This window comes from Rousettus aegyptiacus, unplaced genomic scaffold (assembly GCF_014176215.1).
Source record: "Rousettus aegyptiacus isolate mRouAeg1 unplaced genomic scaffold, mRouAeg1.p scaffold_m13_p_15, whole genome shotgun sequence".
Lineage (NCBI taxonomy): Eukaryota > Metazoa > Chordata > Mammalia > Chiroptera > Pteropodidae > Rousettus > Rousettus aegyptiacus.
Window position 1 is genome coordinate 59,552,766 of NW_023416290.1, and position 17,343 is coordinate 59,570,108.

The 17,343-nt window shown below is 69.8% G+C and overlaps 1 protein-coding gene across 3 annotated transcripts in view; it reads left to right on the forward strand.

Annotated features, from left to right (window-relative positions):
* The first annotated feature begins 800 nt into the window (after positions 1-800).
* Positions 801-17,343, forward strand: part of ADGRB1 (adhesion G protein-coupled receptor B1) — a 62,821-nt gene continuing 46,278 nt past the window's right edge. For 2 of the 3 annotated variants that reach the window (XM_036233104.1, XM_036233106.1), the window contains exons 1-2: positions 801-926; positions 11,746-12,692. In XM_036233104.1, the coding sequence (XP_036088997.1) occupies positions 11,948-12,692 (745 nt within the window). In that variant the 5' untranslated portion in view covers positions 801-926; positions 11,746-11,947. Of the gene's footprint in view, positions 927-10,769; positions 10,921-11,745; positions 12,693-17,343 lie in introns of those variants that run through there. The other variant, XM_036233105.1, reaches the window with a different exon arrangement.

Here is a 17,343-nt window from a genome sequence, read left to right on the forward strand (position 1 = left end):
CCCACCCACCCCTCCGTCCGTCCGTCCATCCATCATCCGGCCAGCCGGCAGCCTCTCCTTGGCTCCTGGGAGAGGCAGAGAGCAGAGCCCCAACTCCTGGCTCCCCTGATTCCTGGGGCAGGAGCCCGGCTCTCCTCGGCGTGCTCGCGTGTGTGCGTTTTACCCGCCCCCCCCCCCCCGTTATCTCGCTCCCCTCCCCCACACCCCGTCCCCCGCTCGCGCTCCCCTCTAATGTGTGATCTGGAAGCTGTATAAAGCCTGATGTAATCCGTAATGCGGTCTCTGGCTCCCGAATCGGGATCCAGTTTCAGAGAGCGAGAGATTGGGGAGCGCCGGCAGCCCGGCGGGGGAAGCAGCCTGCCTCTCTCCTCCTCCTGCTCGCGGTCCGCGGCCTCCTCCTCCTCCTCCCTGCGCCGCCCCGCCCCCGGCTCGGCTCGGCTCGCCCCCCCCTCAGGAAGGGGAAAAAAGGCGAGAAGAGCGGGCAGGCGAGAGGGGCGGCGCGGCGGCGGCGGCGGCCGGAGAGGGAGCGGCGGGCGCAGGCGGCGACGGGCGCGGCGTTGGCGGCGGCCCCGGCGGAGCGAGCGCGGAGCCGGCGAGCCGGGAGCACAGGCGGCCGCGCCGCGTCCTGGCCGGGCCCGGGCCCGCGCGCCCCGCGTCGCCCGCAGCCCCGGCATCCGGACCTCCCCGGCGCGCAGGGGGCTCCGGCAGGCGGGGGGGAGGGGAGGGGACCTGCGTGCGCCCGCAGGGGCGCCCCGGGGGGCGTCCGGCTAGGCCTGGAGCGGGCCGGGGGCGGCGGAGGCAGGAGGAGCCCCCCCCCCCACTCCGGTCGGGCGCCGGGCTCGGACGCCGGCGACGCTGGGCGCTCCTGGGGATTTGCAACTCGCCGGATCAAGTCTCCACCGGCGGGGCCGCCGCTGCTGGGGAAGGTAAGGAAGGCTCAGGCTGGGGGCTGGGGGAGCGACGAGAGGGCGCGCAGCGAGGGTGGGGGGCCGGGGGAGGAGCGGGCGCCCGGACTTCCGAACTTCGCCGTTTGGGGCTTCGCGGCTCCGAGGTTTGCGCTCGGAGCTCGGGAGTTTGGACCCCCTCACCCCCGGCGGAATCCGGCAGGTCTCCGCGTGCCCGCGCCGGGCAGGCCGAGGAGGGGGCGACCTGCCCGTGGGAGAGGCCCCTCGCGCGGCTCACCTCCCCCAGATACACACGCACGCAGCCTGGCCAAGCCGGGCTGGCGAAGGCGCCCCCTCCCATCACGTGCACGGCCCCGGGCAGGGCAGGCTGGGGAAGGTGTTCCCGTGGTGTGCCCGACACACAGACGCTGGCAGGGGTCTTTGACAGCCCGAGATGTGACACCCCCACACACACACAGCCACATTTAGACCCAGGTAGGCTGAGGAGGGACACCCAGGGTGTCCCTTTCACCCAATCACACCCAGAGCTCCCCTAGACATTTTGGGACCAGAAATGTCCTTCCGCCAGGCATAGAGCCCGGGGGTGGGCATGAGAGACCCCGGCCTCCCCCAGGCGTTCCGCACCCATAGACCCAGAATTGGCAGCCGAAGACTTCTCAGAGGCTTTCTTCCCCCAAAATCGGGGGAAGGGCTACCCTAGCGCCCCCCACACACACATACACGCACACACACGCACACAAACGCCTTAGCTGTTTCCTTCTCATCTTCTTTTCTACTCGGTCGGGCAGGCCGCGCGGATAAGCCGCTTCGAACTTTGGGTCGGCCCTGCGCCCTCTCCGTGCGAAGCAGCGAGCCCAGGCGCCGGGCGCTTCTCGGTCCCCGTCAGCGGGCAGAGGCTGCCGGCCCTTCGCGGCCACTGCGCTCGCTCAGAGCGGCGCCGAGCAGCCTCGAGGAACGGGCATGGCCCCGCCGCCTCCCGAGGAGCCGGGGGCTCTGGCTCGGCCAGGCGCCCCGGGCAGGGCAGAGCGGGCCTGTGCTTTGCTTCAGGAGGGGGCGGAAGACCTGAAAATCGCTCGTCCGAGGCTGCGGTTCTGAGCTCGGGTTCCTGCGCGGGGCCGCGTCGGCCCCTGCTGGGTCACCTCCCTGGCGGCCCAGAGAGAGCGCCCAGCCTGGCACCCAGGCCCCGGGCTCTGGGCACCTGTCCCTCCTCACTTTTATTTTGGGCTTCCAAGTTTCCTGGAACGCAGGGACGCGGGCCGGGGCCGGACGAGCCCGAACCCACCCCGCCACGGCGCCCTTTCCCTCCGCGCGCTCCCATCGCGTCTCCTTTCCGCCGGGTCTGAGGCGAAGGTTCCTTAGCCGCAACTCCCGACGAGGCGAAAGGCGCAACGGCGTGTGCGGGGGGCTGGGGGCGGGCACCCCCGCCCCACCCCCAGAAGGCGCTTGACAAACGTGTTAGGGAGGGGGCTGGGAGGTCTGTGCTCCCACCCCACCTTTGGGACCCAAGAGACCCTCGGCGCCCTTCCCCGCAGACAGACACACGCCCCCTCCGCGCAAGAGCGTCTGCGGGGGACGGGCAGCGGCCGCGCGGGCGGATGCGTGGGGTGGGGGGACGTGAAGCGGGGGTCCTTTTTCACATCTTGGCGGTGATATACGGTGTGTGGGGTCTGGGAGGCGGCCATAGAGTCTTCTAGGGCCCTGAAGCTTTCTCATTCCTATGCGACCCCCGCAACGGAGGAGGCGCCGAGGGGAGCGGAGGGAGGGAGCCGCCCCCTCCCGACCGCAGGCGGCAGCGGAACTCCGCGCCCGGACGCCCGGGTGCCGCCGGCCCGGCTTTGAGTACCCGAGCAAGGTCAAGCCAGCGAAGGAGGGGGCGGGGGCTCCTGGGCGCGTCCCCGCCCGCGCCAAGCCAGAGCCTTGGGAGCTGGTGTGGGTCGCCCGCCCCGGCTCCCCGGAGGCGGATGTTGCGCCGTTCGGGGATCCCCGAGCGCCCCGCGCAGGGCCCTGCGCCCTCCCGCCCGGGTCCACCGCTGCTCCTCCGCGCTGCTTTCAGACTTGTTGCGCCTGCATCTGGGGGCAGGGGCAGGCCCGGGAGCCCCGGAGCCCGGGCGGCTGCGGCCGAGCCCGGAGGAGCGCGGGAATGCGCCAGGGCGGCGCGCGGCTCCGCGGGCCGGCGCGGCGCGCGGGGCTTGAGCGGGGAGTTTGCCGCCTCCGATCCCGGAGAAGGGCGCTTGTTCCCGCCGCGCTCCCGCGCGGGGGCAGGAAAGACGCATCGTCGCCCTGAGCATCACGCCGCACTCCCCCGGCCCTCGGGCCGCGGTGGGGACGCCGCCAAGTTGCCGAGCCCTCCCAGTCTCTTCCCTCGTCCGCAGACTCCAGCCCCTCGCGGGCCTCGGTGGTCGCGTCCGTGAAATGGGGGCGAGGGTTATGCTCTTGGAGTCCTTCAGGCTCAGGCCCTCGTCCCGGGATCAACGCGCTGGGCCTGCATCGTGCCGGAGCTGCGGCATCCCGGCCAGCGAGGTCCCGAGGCAGCTCGGCGCCTGCGGACCCGCGGCCGCGGGGCCGAGCAGGAGGCGGCCTCGGTAGAGCCGGGGAGCGGCCTGGGTTGCGGGCAGCCTCTCGTGGCGCCTTCGCCCCCTGGCCGGCCGGCCCGGTCCCGCCTACCGGAGCGGGTCCTGGGGGCCCCGAGCCCGCCCCCTGGGGACGCCTCCGGCTCGGGCCGCGGCGGCTGGCGCGGGGCTGCGGTGGCGGAGGGCGGAGGGCGGCGCGCTGCCTCGGAAGGCCGGGAGAGGGCGCCCGCGCCCGCCCGCCGCCCTGCCCGCCCCTTCCGTCTCCTCCGCGGCCGGTGGCGCCCGCCCCATCCTGGGCAGCCCCGCTCGCGGGTCCCTCCGCTCCGCAGCCACGGCCGGTCACTCGCGGCTCGGCGTGAGCCCTGGTCACCCGCCTCTCCCCAAACTCTCCTGGCCCCGTGCACGTGCACAGGCGTGAGCGAGCGTGTTTGTGTACATGCCTGCGTGTGTGCAGGTGAGCCAGGCACGCACGTGCGTGTCGGGCCACAGGCCGCGGGCATGTGTGTGCAGGCGCGCAAACTGCCATGCGTGTGCGTGGCGAGGTGCAGGCCTTGTGGAGGCGGCGTTCTGTGGGCAGGTCCTGTGTCCGGGCTGTGTTGTGTGCAGGAGATGGACCCCTGGGAACAAAGCTGTAACTCCCCGCCATGAAGAAAGACCCCCCAGCCTGGAGGGGCTCTTATCCCCATCTCACCTGCAAGCCTACTCTTACTGTCCTGTGGACCCCTCTGGCCTCGGCCTCCCGGTTGCAGCTGCGCGTGGAGCAGGGCCGTCCTCCCTGGCGGAAGAGGCCCCGGGCCGCGTGCACAGCGCTGAGTGAGCGGGTGCCCATGGGTACACACTCTCGCTGGGGCGCTCCGCATGCCAGGCTGTGGGTGTGGTCCCCTCAGGGCTGGTGGCGCTGTGGCAGGAGAGAGGCCCTGACCAGCTCCGTGAATGGGCTCCGGGCCTGCAGGTGTCCACAGGCGGGGCTCCCAGGAGGCTGCAGCAAGGAAGCTGCAGCTACACCAGGCCCCTCAGAGGCGTGGGTGGATGGGTGGGCGAGGTGGAGGGACGGAAGGTTCTCTGTGGAGGGACGGGCGTTTCAAGGCCTGTGGCCACGGAGTGCAGGTGCGTGGAGCAGACAGGAGCTGGAGAGGTGACTGGCAGCCCCGGGCTTCGGAGGGAGCGGGCCGGACCGCAGAGCCCTGTAGGCCTCTGGCTCTGTCCTGAGGGGCCACGGGAGGGTCCTACACAGGGTGCTGGTTCAGCCTGGTGGACCTGCTAGAGAGACGGTGGCCGCTCCTGGGGCAGCGGGATCGCAGGAGGCAGAATGCGCGCCCCACACACACACACCTGGACTGTGCCCACACTGCATTCACCTCGACAGAGCAGCCCTGACCCCCCCCCAGTGTGGCACGTGAACGGGTGCACAGCACAGCGCACGAACCCCGTGAAGGAAAGCAAGGCGCCGCAGGCGAGTGGTGGAAAGCAGCAGGAGTCGGTGAGAGGGAGCGCGCCCCCCCCCGGCACCGCCCTGTGCCTGGCCCAGCCCCGCCCTGTCCCCGGCCCGCGCCACGGGCCACGCCTTCCCTTCCACGACGCACACTTGCACACACGCACGCTGACCACTCGCATATGCATCAGCACTCGCTCCCCACCCCCGCCACAGACACACTCGTCCGGGGACACGCACGTTGCCATGCACCGCATGACGTGCACACGGCCCACAGTGCCGCCCGCCCCGCGCTGGGCCACACGGGCCTGGCCTGGGTTTCCCGGTGGGGTCCCCGTCCCCTCCCGGGCCTCAGGGGTGCTGTTGCTTGTGGCCCTGAGCCCCAGCCCCACGTTCTCTGTTGACCCCCCTTGCCTCAGCCGTCCAGCACGGAGTGGAGCTGGCAGCCCGTGGTGTCGGGGTGCCCAGGTTGGGGCCTCAGAGGCCTTGGCTCCCCTCGGCACTGGGCAGCACGCCCACCCTGCCTCCCTCTGGGGAGGGTCAGTCCTGCCACGGCCCAGCGTGCTCCTGGGGGTGTTGGGAGCTGGGAGACCTGGGTCCCAGGACACACCCCAGCCCAGGTGAGGCCTTCCTGTTCTCATCTCAGCATATGCTGTCCGGAACTTGCTGTCCCCACCACCAGGCCCGCCGGGATGACCCTGGGACCACGGCCGCAGGGCCTGGCCACAGCCCGGCCCCTTCCTGACCGCCTTCCACATGTGACCTTGGGCATGTGACCTTGGATGAGCTTCTCCTCCTGGGGACCTCAGACCCTGGCATGGTGGGGAGCGTGGACGGGGGCGTCACTTGTGGCCAGCAGCTGTGCAGGCACTGAGCACATCCCGTCTTCGGGCACAGGCCTCACTCTAGGTACCGAGCAGGGGCACACTGGGAGGACAGGATAATCACGTGTGTCCCCCAGAATTCCAGGAGCCTCCCCTCCTCACGAGAGTTCCCCCCTACACTGGAGGGAGACCCCAGCCCACGGGACAGGAGCCATCACTGTGCCCGCCTGGAGCTTTCTCCAGGAGAGCATGTCTGTGCACACGTGCGTTCATGTGTGCATGCAAGTGTATCATGTGCGTGTTACAGATATGTGTGTGCACGTATGGGCGTGCATGCATGTGCAGTGCACGTGCAGTGCATGTGTGTGCGTGCTTCGGAGTGCGGGACGCAGCGGGAGCACAGGGGGAGGGCACCTCCATCCTTGGGAGGCCTTGTAGGTTCAGGTGAGGCTTTCTCAGGCAGCTGCCTGGCCCCGCTCCCTGCAGGATGAATGGGTGCGCGCCAGGCGGGGGGCGGGGCCGCGGGGGCCAGCCCGGGGGGCGTGGCTTAGCAGAGGCCCGGGAGCCTGAGTGTCTTCAGTACCTGCAGGCGACTTGGTCCTGAGCAAGAGGAGCTACCACGAGGCCTGGGGCTGAGAGCTGGCCCTTGACCCCAGGGCCGGGCCGTCTGGGGCAGTGGGGTGGGGCGAAGGGTGACCGTGTCTCACTCCACGGTTACCTGGGGTCTGTCTGTCTCCCTTGTGAATGGAGGTGATGACCACTTTGCCCTCTGTGGGGGCAGCGAGTGAGGGTCTGTGCCCCCCTCCAGGGGGTCTCCTCCTGGGTGGTCCTGCCTGGCTTCCAGCCAGATTCCCCCAGGCCCTGTGCCCAGGCGGGGTGCGGAGGGGCAGGGGGAGCGGATGGCGGGGGGGGGGGGGACGCCTGCCATGGGGCTGGGCCTGGCAGGTGTAGCGGCCAAGGTGGGCCTCTGGGGCCCCAGCCCTGCCCCGGCGCCCCCTCCCGGCTCCAGGGGATGTTGGTCTGTCTGCTCCCACGTCTTTGCTATGAGTGGAATATGACCCTGGGGTCCCTTAGGATGCCCCGTAGGGCACCCAGGGGGCACTGGCAGTGGCTCTCCCAGAGGCCCCTGGCTCTTTGCCCATGAACCGAGGCCGCCCCGCTCTCCTGACCTCTCCTCATGGCCCCGAGCCCAAGGTCACCCAGATGGCCTGTCCTGGGCCTGTGTCACGGGCCCCTGCCAGAGCTGCCCCTGCCGGCCAGGTGACCAGGCTGCCCAAACTGTCACGGCCCAGGAGGCATCCGTGTGGCTCAGGGGGCACCTGAGCAGGGAGGCCAGGCTGCCATGGGCCAGAGCCCCGGGACCGGGGGTCCCCGGGCAGCCGCCCTGCCTGCTCTCCCAGCCCCCACCCGCCCGCCCGCCCCTGGGCTATCCTCGGTACCACGGGTGCCCACCGCGCCCCTCCCCCCGCACAGCCTTTTCCCAGGACACACAGGCGGGCACTGTTCAGAGGGCCGGGCAGGACAACAGAGCGTCTTTTGTGGCTGGTGTCTGGGGACGCCATTGGCAGCCGGGGGCGGGTGGGGAGGGGATGCGGAGGCCGGCCTGGTGGGGGGAGGAGGGTCGGCAGGATGGACTGAGGTGAAGCTGGAGCACAAGGGGCAGCTCCCAGCCCTGCCCTCTCAGTGGGGAAACCGAGGCACCAGGGCTCCCGACTGCGGGGCTGGGGCGCAGCGGCTCGCACATGCATGGACACGCCTGGGACGGGGTGGGAGGTGGGCACAGCGTCCCTCGGCCGACGGTGACCCCAGAGCCTCGAAGTGGGGTCCACGCCCCTCCTACCTCGTCGTGGGCCCATGAGATTAGCGAGCGGGGGGTCCGTGAAAGGCGTCGGGCCGGTGCCTGGGGCACAGTCCATGCGCGGTAAACAGCGGGCTTTGTCGCCCTCTCTCCTTGACGCCACCTCCAGCTCCTCACCCTCACCTGGCATGGCCGGCTCGCTCAGGTCCCGCACCTCCACTGTCACCCCCCCCTTCTCCGGGGGCCTCCAGCCCCCACCCCAGGCCACGCCGCAGGCTGCAAGGCCATGTGGCAGGCTCGGGGTCGAGGCTGGCCAGAGCAATGTGAGCTGCACACCAGGAAGAACGTCTTAGCAGCAAGGGACTCTGGGCCCTGGGGAGGTGGCGGGAGGGGCGGGGTCCCTAGGGAGCTCGGGGGCTAATTGGTGCTGTCCCTGGGAGCCCGAGAGGGACCGTAGCCGAGGAAAGCTGCAGCAACCCAGGCTGGGGGGAGGGGGCCCGTCACCAGCGGCCTGTGGTTTGGGCGTGGGGGGAGACAGGTGTGAGAACGCAGGAGAGAAATGACCAGTGACCACACGGCCCCCAGCACCGGGGTCAGCACCCGCCACCTGTCCCAGCCCCGCCCCTCTGGCCGGCAGGCTCAGTGCCCAGGGGAGGTCTGGGCACTGAGTGTGGCCGAGCGGAGGGGTGTGAGCCAGCCCGGGAGCCAGTGCAGAGGGCCCCTGGCGTGAGCCAGCCTGCGCTCGGCCTGGGCCTCGTCCCCCGCGGCCCACCCGTGGCTCCTCGGGGCTCCGGCCTGGCCGCCGGGCTCTCCGAGAACGGTCCCCGCCAGCAGCGCCTCCTTCCCCGGCCGTGGTCTCCCGGCCACTGCCCCGCTCATCCCTGAGCCGCTGAGCCCGGCTCTTCTGCTGCCGCGTGACCTTGGGCAAGCATGCCACACACGTGCACACACGCACGCACACGTGCACACACAGGCACATACACTGACATGTGCTCACGCACACGCATGCACACGCGCCGGCTCTCCCCACCTCAGGGAGGGCTCCCGCCACCCTGTGCCCGCTCGTCCAAGCCGGAAGCCTGGTCATCTCCGTGACCCCGTGTCCCCTCTAACTGCCCTCCCGGCCCAGACACCACTTCCTCCCGCTCTCCCTGCCTGCCCCTCCCCCAGCAGTGCTAAGAACCCTGCCCTCACTTACCCTAGGACCCCACCAGGCACTGCCCCTCTAGACCACCCTGGTGCCAGTTGGGATCAGGACCTCCCCATCTCAGACCTGACTGCCCAGGCCCAGGATGGACTCGGCTGGTCGGCCCCCTCACGGCGGCGTGACCTGGGGCCCGGCACCGGTGCGTCCGGGCCTGCCTGGCGCTCTGCCCTCCTGGGCCTGCCTTGGCAGTAGGAAGGCTCAGAGGGGCCTCTGAACCACTCATCCCCTTGCTGGAGGGCATCGGGCGAGTAGTTACAAGCACGGAGGGGCCTCGGCCGCTGGAGAGGGTTTGTGGGTCTGTTGGGGGCGGGGCGGGGGCGAGTGGCCGCCGGCAGGTGCAGGAGCTGTCCGCGCTGACAGCCTCGGCCTCCTGCCCAGTTCTTCCCTGTGACCCAGCCAGCAGAGGCACAGCCAGGCCGGTTACGTGGTGCTCAGACGCGTAGCTGGGACAGCCTCTGGCCAGCAGAGCCAGGGCCTTTGGCAGCTCAAGCCAGAGATGTCCTAGAGGTGCCAGGGTGCCAGGAAGTGACCTCAGCCCTGCTGCTCCCCTCCCACCATAGCTCTCTGGGGGCCCTCGCGGTCCCCTCTGTGGCGCCCAGGGCTGCCAGGGACCTGCGTGAGAACCCCAGGCTGTCTCCTGGCCCCAGGCGTCCATCGAAGGCTCACCCCAGAGCCTTGGTCCCAGGGGTGCAGCTGCCCGAAAGAGCTCTGGGCCCTGCCCTGCCCTGCTGCCTACCCGCCCTCCCGCGGGCACCTCCCGCCTCCTCGGCGTCCAGCTCAGAGCCGTCCCCCTCCATGCTTGCTGCACAGCCCAGCTGGCCGCCCGGGCCTCTCTCCCCGGTCTCCTGAGCACCCTCCCTCCGCCTCCGTCCCCACTGCTGCCCCAGCCCGCCAGCCCCCCCTCGCCTGCCCCCAGACCTGCCCCTGGCTGCCCGGGCGGCCTTTCAAGGGGCAGCTGTGACTGGGGTCGCGGGGGCAGTGCCGTCCTGCTCTGACCCTCACTGCCACCTCCTGCCCACTGTGCAAGACACAGCGGGCGGGCCTCACGCACAGGGATTGGAGTGGGCCAGCGACCACGGGGGCCGCAGGGCTGCCGCGGGCCTCACGCAGGATGAGGCCCAGTTCCGGTTCCGGTTCCGTTTCCAGCTGTGATCAGTTTCCACCGGGCTGAGTCCCCAGGCCTCTCTGGGGCACTAGGGTGCTGGGTCCCAGCCTGCAGCAAGGGAGGGCCGCCGTAGCCAGGCCGGCTTGCGTGAGCTTGGGAGCACACCGTCCTCTCTGCAGCGAGGCTGGGCAGCTGGCCTCCTGGGCCTGGGATGGGCTGTGGGACCCTGGCCATGGCCTCGCCATCCTCACACCTTGGGGCTCACACTTCACACCTCACATCTCACCTCCAGGGCTGACCCTGAGTGGTCTGGACGTGGGAGGGACAGAGAGCTTCCTGAAGGTGGAGGCAACTGTGGGGCTGCCCTGCTCAGCCCAGAGGCACCAAGATGAGAAGCTTGCAGCATCCCTCCTCAGGGGACCTGAACCTTCGCCACCCAAGGGCCCCCAGAGGGCTGAGTCTGGCCATGCTGCCCCTGGTGACCCAGACTGCTACCCAGCCTTCTCTCCACTGGGGTCTCTACCTGTGTCTGGGTTAACCCTAGCCCAGCACCTGCCCTCAGCTGAGCATGAGGCTTCACTGCCATTTGACAGGGGAAGAAACTGAGGTGGGGAGGCAGGGGACTTGCCCGAGGCCACGCAGCACGAGGGGCAGCCGGAGCCCAAGCTCCCGGGTCCCGCCTGCGCTGGCTCCCTGCTCCGTGTCCAAGGCCCACGCAGGAAGGACGCCAGGAGGGGACTGCAGAACGGTGACCGACCTTGTGTCGCCGGCCAGCTGGACCTGGGCAGCAGGAAGCCGCGCGCCCCTGCGGGCAAGCGGCCAGCCAGTGCGTGGTCAGCGGAGCGCTGGCGCCGGGCGGCCAGGCGGCTGCCGTCCCTCAGCCGCCCACCGGCTGGGCTGCCGCGGGCCCCGATGGGCAGCCCTGGCTTCCCGAAGCCCGGACGGCTCCTCTGGGTCCCTGCTCTCTGCTCACACCCGACTGCCTGTCCCCGGGGGCATGAGCAGCGGGAGCGGCACAGAGTGGGGGTCAGCCCGGGGCCGCCAGTGTGGGTCCCCCGGCCCCCGCACTATGACCTTGGGTAAGTCACTTAGCCCCTCTGAGCCTCAGCTCCCCCATCATGAAATGGGGGTTAACAGCTCCGGCCCCCGCAGGCTGAACTGGACTTGGACGGTTGCAGGCGACTCGATGCCCCCAGCCCTCCCTGACCCCAGACAATCGTGGGGCCCAAGGGGCAGTGGGTCCCCATCACAGAAGGAGGGGGAGGGCAGGAGGGCCTAAGGGGCTGCAGTGACAGGTGGGTAGGGGACAAAGGAAGGGGGGTGTCAGTTACAGCCGGACCACGGCTGACCCCCCACCCGCACACCTCAGTGTTGTGAGGCGGGGTCTCTGCCTCGCCACCCTGGGCGAGGCTCAGAGGCTGAGGGCTGCCAGCGGCTGGGGGTGGCCGCAGTGGCCCCACCTCAACCCCCACGCCCCAGTCCCTTCCTGTCAGGTTGCAGGAAGTAGGGAGAAGTTGGGGAGGAGGAGGCCAGGCGCCCACCAGGGGCTGGTAGACAGGTGCAGGGGGGTGGATGCCATGGTGGCCATGAGGAGGTCAGTGAGCACAGCAGGCCCTGGGCCCTCGGGAGCCGCTCCAGGCTGGGCAGAGTCAGGGCCCGCGTGGCACCCAGCCCTGGACACTGCCCAGCACACCCTGCCCAGGCCTGGGTGAGGAGGGAGCTGCCTGTCCTCCCCGGTGGGCCCCGCCCCTGCAGGTGGACAGGTGGACAGGACAGGTGCCCAGCAACAGCACCGGGGCCTGTGTGGGCCGCCCAAGCCCAGCGTGGGCGCTGTCCCCAGCGAGCCCGCACTCCTGGTCTCCTCGGGGATGCCGCCCTGACCGCTTCTGCTCTTTCTCCTTCAGCCGCGGCTGGCGGCCACCGGGCCTCGGACGTTAGGAGCCGCCATCGCCCCCTCGACCATCTGAAGACCTCTCCTGCTGCCCTCACTCGGAGCGCCTGGCCGGGCCCTGGCCCGGCCCACTCGGCGCGGGACCCTGGCATGTCCAGGCCTGGCCGAAGCCTGCCTGCCCAGCCCGCGGAACCCCGGCGGCCCCGCGAGCTAGGATGAGGGGCCAGGCCGCCGCCCCGGGCCCCAGCTGGACGCTCGGACCGCCGCTGCTGCTGCTGCCGCTGCTGCTGGTGCTGGGGGGCAGGGCGGCCGGGGGGCCCGGGGCGGAGCCGTGCGCCACGCTGGTGCAGGGCAAGTTCTTCGGGTACTTCTCCGCGGCCGCCGTGTTCCCCGCCAACGCCTCCCGCTGCTCCTGGACGCTGCGCAACCCCGACCCGCGGCGCTACACGCTGTACCTGAAGGTGGCCAAGGCGCCTGCGCCCTGCCGCGGCCCCGGCCGCGTGCGCACCTACCAGTTCGACTCCTTCCTGGAGTCCACGCGCACCTACCTGGGCGTGGAGAGCTTCGACGAGGTGCTGCGGCTGTGCGACCCCGCGGCGCCGCTGGCCTTCCTGCAGGCCGGCAAGCAGTTCCTGCAGATGCGGCGCGACGCGCCCGCGCCCCCGGGCCCCGGCGACGACTTCTCCGTGGAGTACCTGGTCGTCGGCAACCGCAGCCCCAGCCGGGCCGCCTGCCAGATGCTGTGCCGCTGGCTGGACGCCTGCCTGGCCGGCAGCCGCAGCTCGCACCCCTGCGGCATCATGCAGACGCCCTGCGCCTGCCTGGGCGGCGACGCCGGCGACCCTGCCGTGGGCCTCCCGCCCCCCCGCGGGGACGTCTGCCTGCGGGACGGAGTGGCAGGTGGCCCTGAGAACTGCCTCACCAGCCTGACCCAGGACCGGGGCGGGGACGGTGCTCCAGGTGAGTGACCGGCCGTGAGAGGACCCGGGGTGGCTCTCCGGGCAGAGGGCGGTGGGGCAGGGTCTTCCGCGCAGGACCGGCCTGGCCCCGCCCCCTGAGCACGCCACGGGGGCAGCTGGCGGCAGGCGCGCGGAGGGCAGGCAGCCACCAGGGCCCGCTTCGTGCCTGGTTAGGGAGCTGGTCAGTGAACGAAGGAACGAAGGCGTGAACCACGGGCCTGAGCTCTCGCAGGTGGGGCGGTCTCGGGCGGAGCGTCCTTTTTCTCAGGCGGAGCCGTCCGGTGGGCGGGCGGGCCGCCGTGGCTGGTGGCCGGGTCTGCAGGGGCCTCGCAGGATGGGGGCCGCGTGGGAAAGCGTGAGCAGAGCGGGCCGTTTGGAGGTGCGGGCAGGAGGTGAGCGCTGGGGACCGGGTGTGGTGCGTTCGCACAAGTCGTTTTCCGGCCGTCGCTTACTGAGCTCCTGCCAGGTATTCTAGGTGCCAGAGGCGCGGCAGCGGGGACAGCCAACACCCGGCTGCGCCCTCACGGGGCTGCCCAGGCAGGGGCCGGCGCCGCGAGGCCCGAGGAAGGCACCATGAAGGCCTCTTGGGGACGACACAGGGGAAGGGTCGCTGGGGCTGGTGGTCGGGTCGCTTGGACCAGGGGCCACGTCCGAGGCTGCAGAAGCGTGGGTGACAGGGGTTACTGCAGGCCGAGGGCAGGGCGAGGCTGGCCGTGGGCGCATGCTCCGTGGCCCGGCAGGGGGTCCTTAGCCAGACGGGGTGCATGGCAGGGCTCGGGGGGCAGCTGGGGCAGGGGGCAGAGCCCCTCTTGCAGGACAGCCAGTTTCCCAGGAGCATCTGAAAGGCTAGGATGGTGGCTGGGATGGGGACAGTGGCTGGGGACAGCCTGTCTCAGACCGTGAAGTTTGAGATACCAGGCAGGCAGCCGAGCACGCATGCCCAGCGTCCAGGGGCCAGGCGCGGCTGGGCGTCCCACGCTGAGTGGGTCACCGCGGGCTGAGCCACATTGTCAGGGCCCTTACCCCTCCCCGAGCCCGTGAGGCCGATGGGCTGCTTCTCGGAATAACATCTTGGAAGGTGTGAGATGAGCCTGTGGGGTACAAGGAGCCCAGTGAGCCTGGAACCCAGTTCTGTGCACGGCCCCTGGGCCCTGGGTCCCAGATGAGAGGCCTCTGTGAGCTGTGAGCAGAGCTAGGATGGGGAGGAAAGGAAAGGGGCAGGGCTGGTGGGGTGTCCGGGGAACCAGCAGAAAATGCCCCTTCGAGATGAGGACGTCAGCTGTGTCAGCTGCCAGCGGGGCCGGGCGAAGTGGAGGTCACTGTGACCTTGGCTTGGGTGGCTTTCGAGGCACGGAGAAGCGGTTGGAGCTGGTTTGGCATCATGCTCGGCCACTCCCCAGCGGTCACCTGCCTCCTGCGCCTCCTTTCTTCATCTGCAAAGTGCCGAGCGCGGTCACTTCGGAGATGCGGGCCCTGGAGCCCGTCCCGCGCTGGCGCCCCGTGTGCCGGAGCTGGTCTCGGCGAGCACCGCGGGGCGGTGGCCGTGCCGGGAAAGGCACAGCGCTGCTGGGGACGCTGGACGAGACGGGCGGGAGGGCGGGGCTGGCGTGGCCTGTGTGTGATGACCGGTGGCAGCTGCAGCCCCACGCCCGGCGACCGCCGACCGCGTGCCCTGGGCCTCCCCGCCAGCCGGGGCCAACGCACACCGGAGTCACGGGAGGCCTTTGAGCAGAGACGGGCAGGCGCTGACCCTGCTCGCTGCTGGAGCTGTAACTGTGGGAGGTGTCCAGGCCCAGGGGCACCGTCCAGGACGGGGGGGGGGGCTGGGCGTGGAGCCGACGGATGAAGTCGCTGGTGCAGAGCGTGCGGGCGTGGAGGAGTGGGGTGGCCCTGAGTGAGGGCGTCCACGGGGGAGGAGAGGCTGGGAGGGGACGCGGGGGGCAGGACCGGGATGGAGAGGGACTCAGGGTTAGCGGCGCACGGGTCCCCCCGGTGGGAACGTCCTGGGAGCCCCAGGTCAGGACCAGGTTCGGCTTGAGGCCCAACCTGATCTGGACCAGCTGTGGCCCGGGCTCAGAACCCCCAGCCCCTCGTCTTTGAAACAGAAGGAGCACAAGTTCTCCTCTCGTCAGTTACCGTGAGGAGCGAGGCAAACATTTCTGAACAGAAGCATCGCGAGTGACGAACCCCGAAATCTAGTGGCGGGAAACTAGGGGGCTGGAGGCATCCATGGGCCTGAGCGCGTACGCGTATGTGTGTGTGCATCATGTGCATGTGTGCGAGGGCGGCACATCCACACGTGCACACTGGCATGCAGTACACAGTGTACACGTGTGAGCATGTGCGTGTGTGCAAGGGTGGTGTGTACATGTATTAATGCAGGTGTGAGCACGTGCGTGTGTGGGGCATGGTGCTTACATATGTGAGTGCATGCAAGCACGTGTGTTTGCAAGGGTGGTGTTGACGCATGTGTGAGCGGTGCACACGCGTGTGAATGTGTGTGAGCACTGTGTGCGGGGATGGCGCGTATACGTGTTAATGTGTGAGCACAGGCGTTGTGTGGGTGTGGTGCGTATGCGTGTGAATGAGCACGTGCGTGTGTGCAGGATGGTGTGTACGTGTGTCACTGCGTGTGTGCGTGATGGTGTGTACGTGTGTCACTGCATGTGTGTGCATGTGTGTGCTTTGAGGCTGGCTCTGCATAGGGCTGTTTTCAGTGATCTCGACAGCACACACTGTAGGGGCCACGTGGCAAGGGCAGGTGGCCTTGTGGGAAGGCGGTCTGAGCGGGATCGGCCGGCAAGGTGACTGGGGGGGGCTGGTCTGCACTGGACGGGGCGGGGCAGAGCGTGTCGTCCAGGCCTGGGGCCACTTTAGGCCCTAGTACCCGTGTCCTGGACCCAGAATGCTCCCGGGACCTGGGGACTGAAATGATCTTAGTGCCGGTCAGCGTTCGTGTTTGGGGTGTCCGCTCTGCCCCTGAAGCAGCCATGGACTGACCAGCTTGCTCTCCTTGGCCCCCCACCGAGGCAGCCTCCTGCTGCTCTGGGAATGCTCTGCCCCAGGCCCTCGCAGGGCTCCCTCCCCGAGGTCCTTGCTCAGACGCCCCTTCTCTGCGGGCCCTCCCCAGACTGTGCCGTTTAAAAGGGAAAACAGCCCCCACCTGGCTCTCCCTCCCTTCCTCTGTCCACCCATGGGCTGCCTGTGCACACCCTCGATAAGCCTTCATATTTGTGGGGTCCCTGCCTGAGTCTCTGTCCCGCCAGGAAGCAAGAACCACAGGGCAGGGGTTCGCCCACTCACTGGCGTAGCCCCCCGTGTGTGGAACAGCACCTGGCATACAGCAGGCGCTCATAGATGCTTGAGCGGAACGAGGCATTAAGGCAGTGGCCAGAGCCACACAGCCGGCCAGGGTCAGGCGGCCACAGAGCCAGCCCTTGGCCACTTGCTGGTCCTGCCTGGAGCTTCTCCTGCACTGAGCTTGGGTGGGAGGGTCATGTGCACACGTGGACGTGTGTGTGGGTGCAAGTGTGTGTGTGGGGTGGTACGTGGACCACGAGCCACTGCATCACTCAGACAACACGCAGCCTAGCTGGCCAGGCGCCGGGCTTCAGATCGGGCCCGCTGAGCCCTGTGCCAGGGGGCGTCAGGCCCTCGCGCCGGCCAGGGAGGCTGCGACGGCCACGTCCGTCCGTCTGCTCCCCAGAGGGCCGTGCGCAGCCAAGCCAGGGAACGGAGCAGGCGGCCCAGGCCAGCCTGTGGCCCATTTTCAGCCCTGCCCCCCGCCCGGCCTGTGCAAATGCCACATGGCCCCGTCACGCATCCTGCTCGGCAGGCCCCCCTCAGGCCAGAGCAACTGTCCCCTCTCCGCCCCGCCGCCCGCCCGGGCCCCCCCGGGCCCCCCCCGGGGTCCCCATGCCTCTCGTCTCTCTCCCCCCCCAGTCTCTGCGCTTTCCTGTCTTTGGTGAGATGGGGCCATTTCTCTCAGGGGTGGTTTTAAATATTCATGTTTTAATTAAAGAATTTTATTGCAGAAGCGACATGTGAGATAATGAGAAAGTAGCGTCCCGGGGGCTGGGGACAGGCGTGTGTCTGCGTGTCCGTGACCCCGTGTGCGTGTGCATCCCCGCGTGTCTGCAGATCCGTGTGTGTGCCCGCATGCGCCTGCCGGGGGAGGGGGAGGGGCTGCGCTGGAGCTCGAGTGGGCGACACCTGGGCGTGTGGCTCCGGAGGCGATGGCTGTGATGCCGGGCCAGGGGCCGTGGCCCGCCCACGGCCACGCAGCTGGCACCAGGGGCAGGCGGGCCCCTGGGTCACACGCACACCCCGGCAGGGCCCTGGAGACCCCGCCTGGGAGGATGCCCGGGGGGCCCAGCTCTGGGGTCTGCGGGGTGTGGACAGAGGCTGGCCTGGCGTGTGGGGGCAGGCTCTGGGCAGACGGGCCGCATCTCCGAGCCCTCGAGGCGGCACGGGAGGGCCAGGAGGGTCCCTGCCAAGGATGTCGGGCAGATCACCTTCTTGCACAAGGACCAGTCTAGAAAAATCTGGAAAACAAGGTTCCGTCTCCACTGGAGACGAGGCCCTCTCCAGAGAGCAGGTGTGTCCCCATGACCACAATGCACGCTCGCATGCCATCGCCCACGGAGAAATCC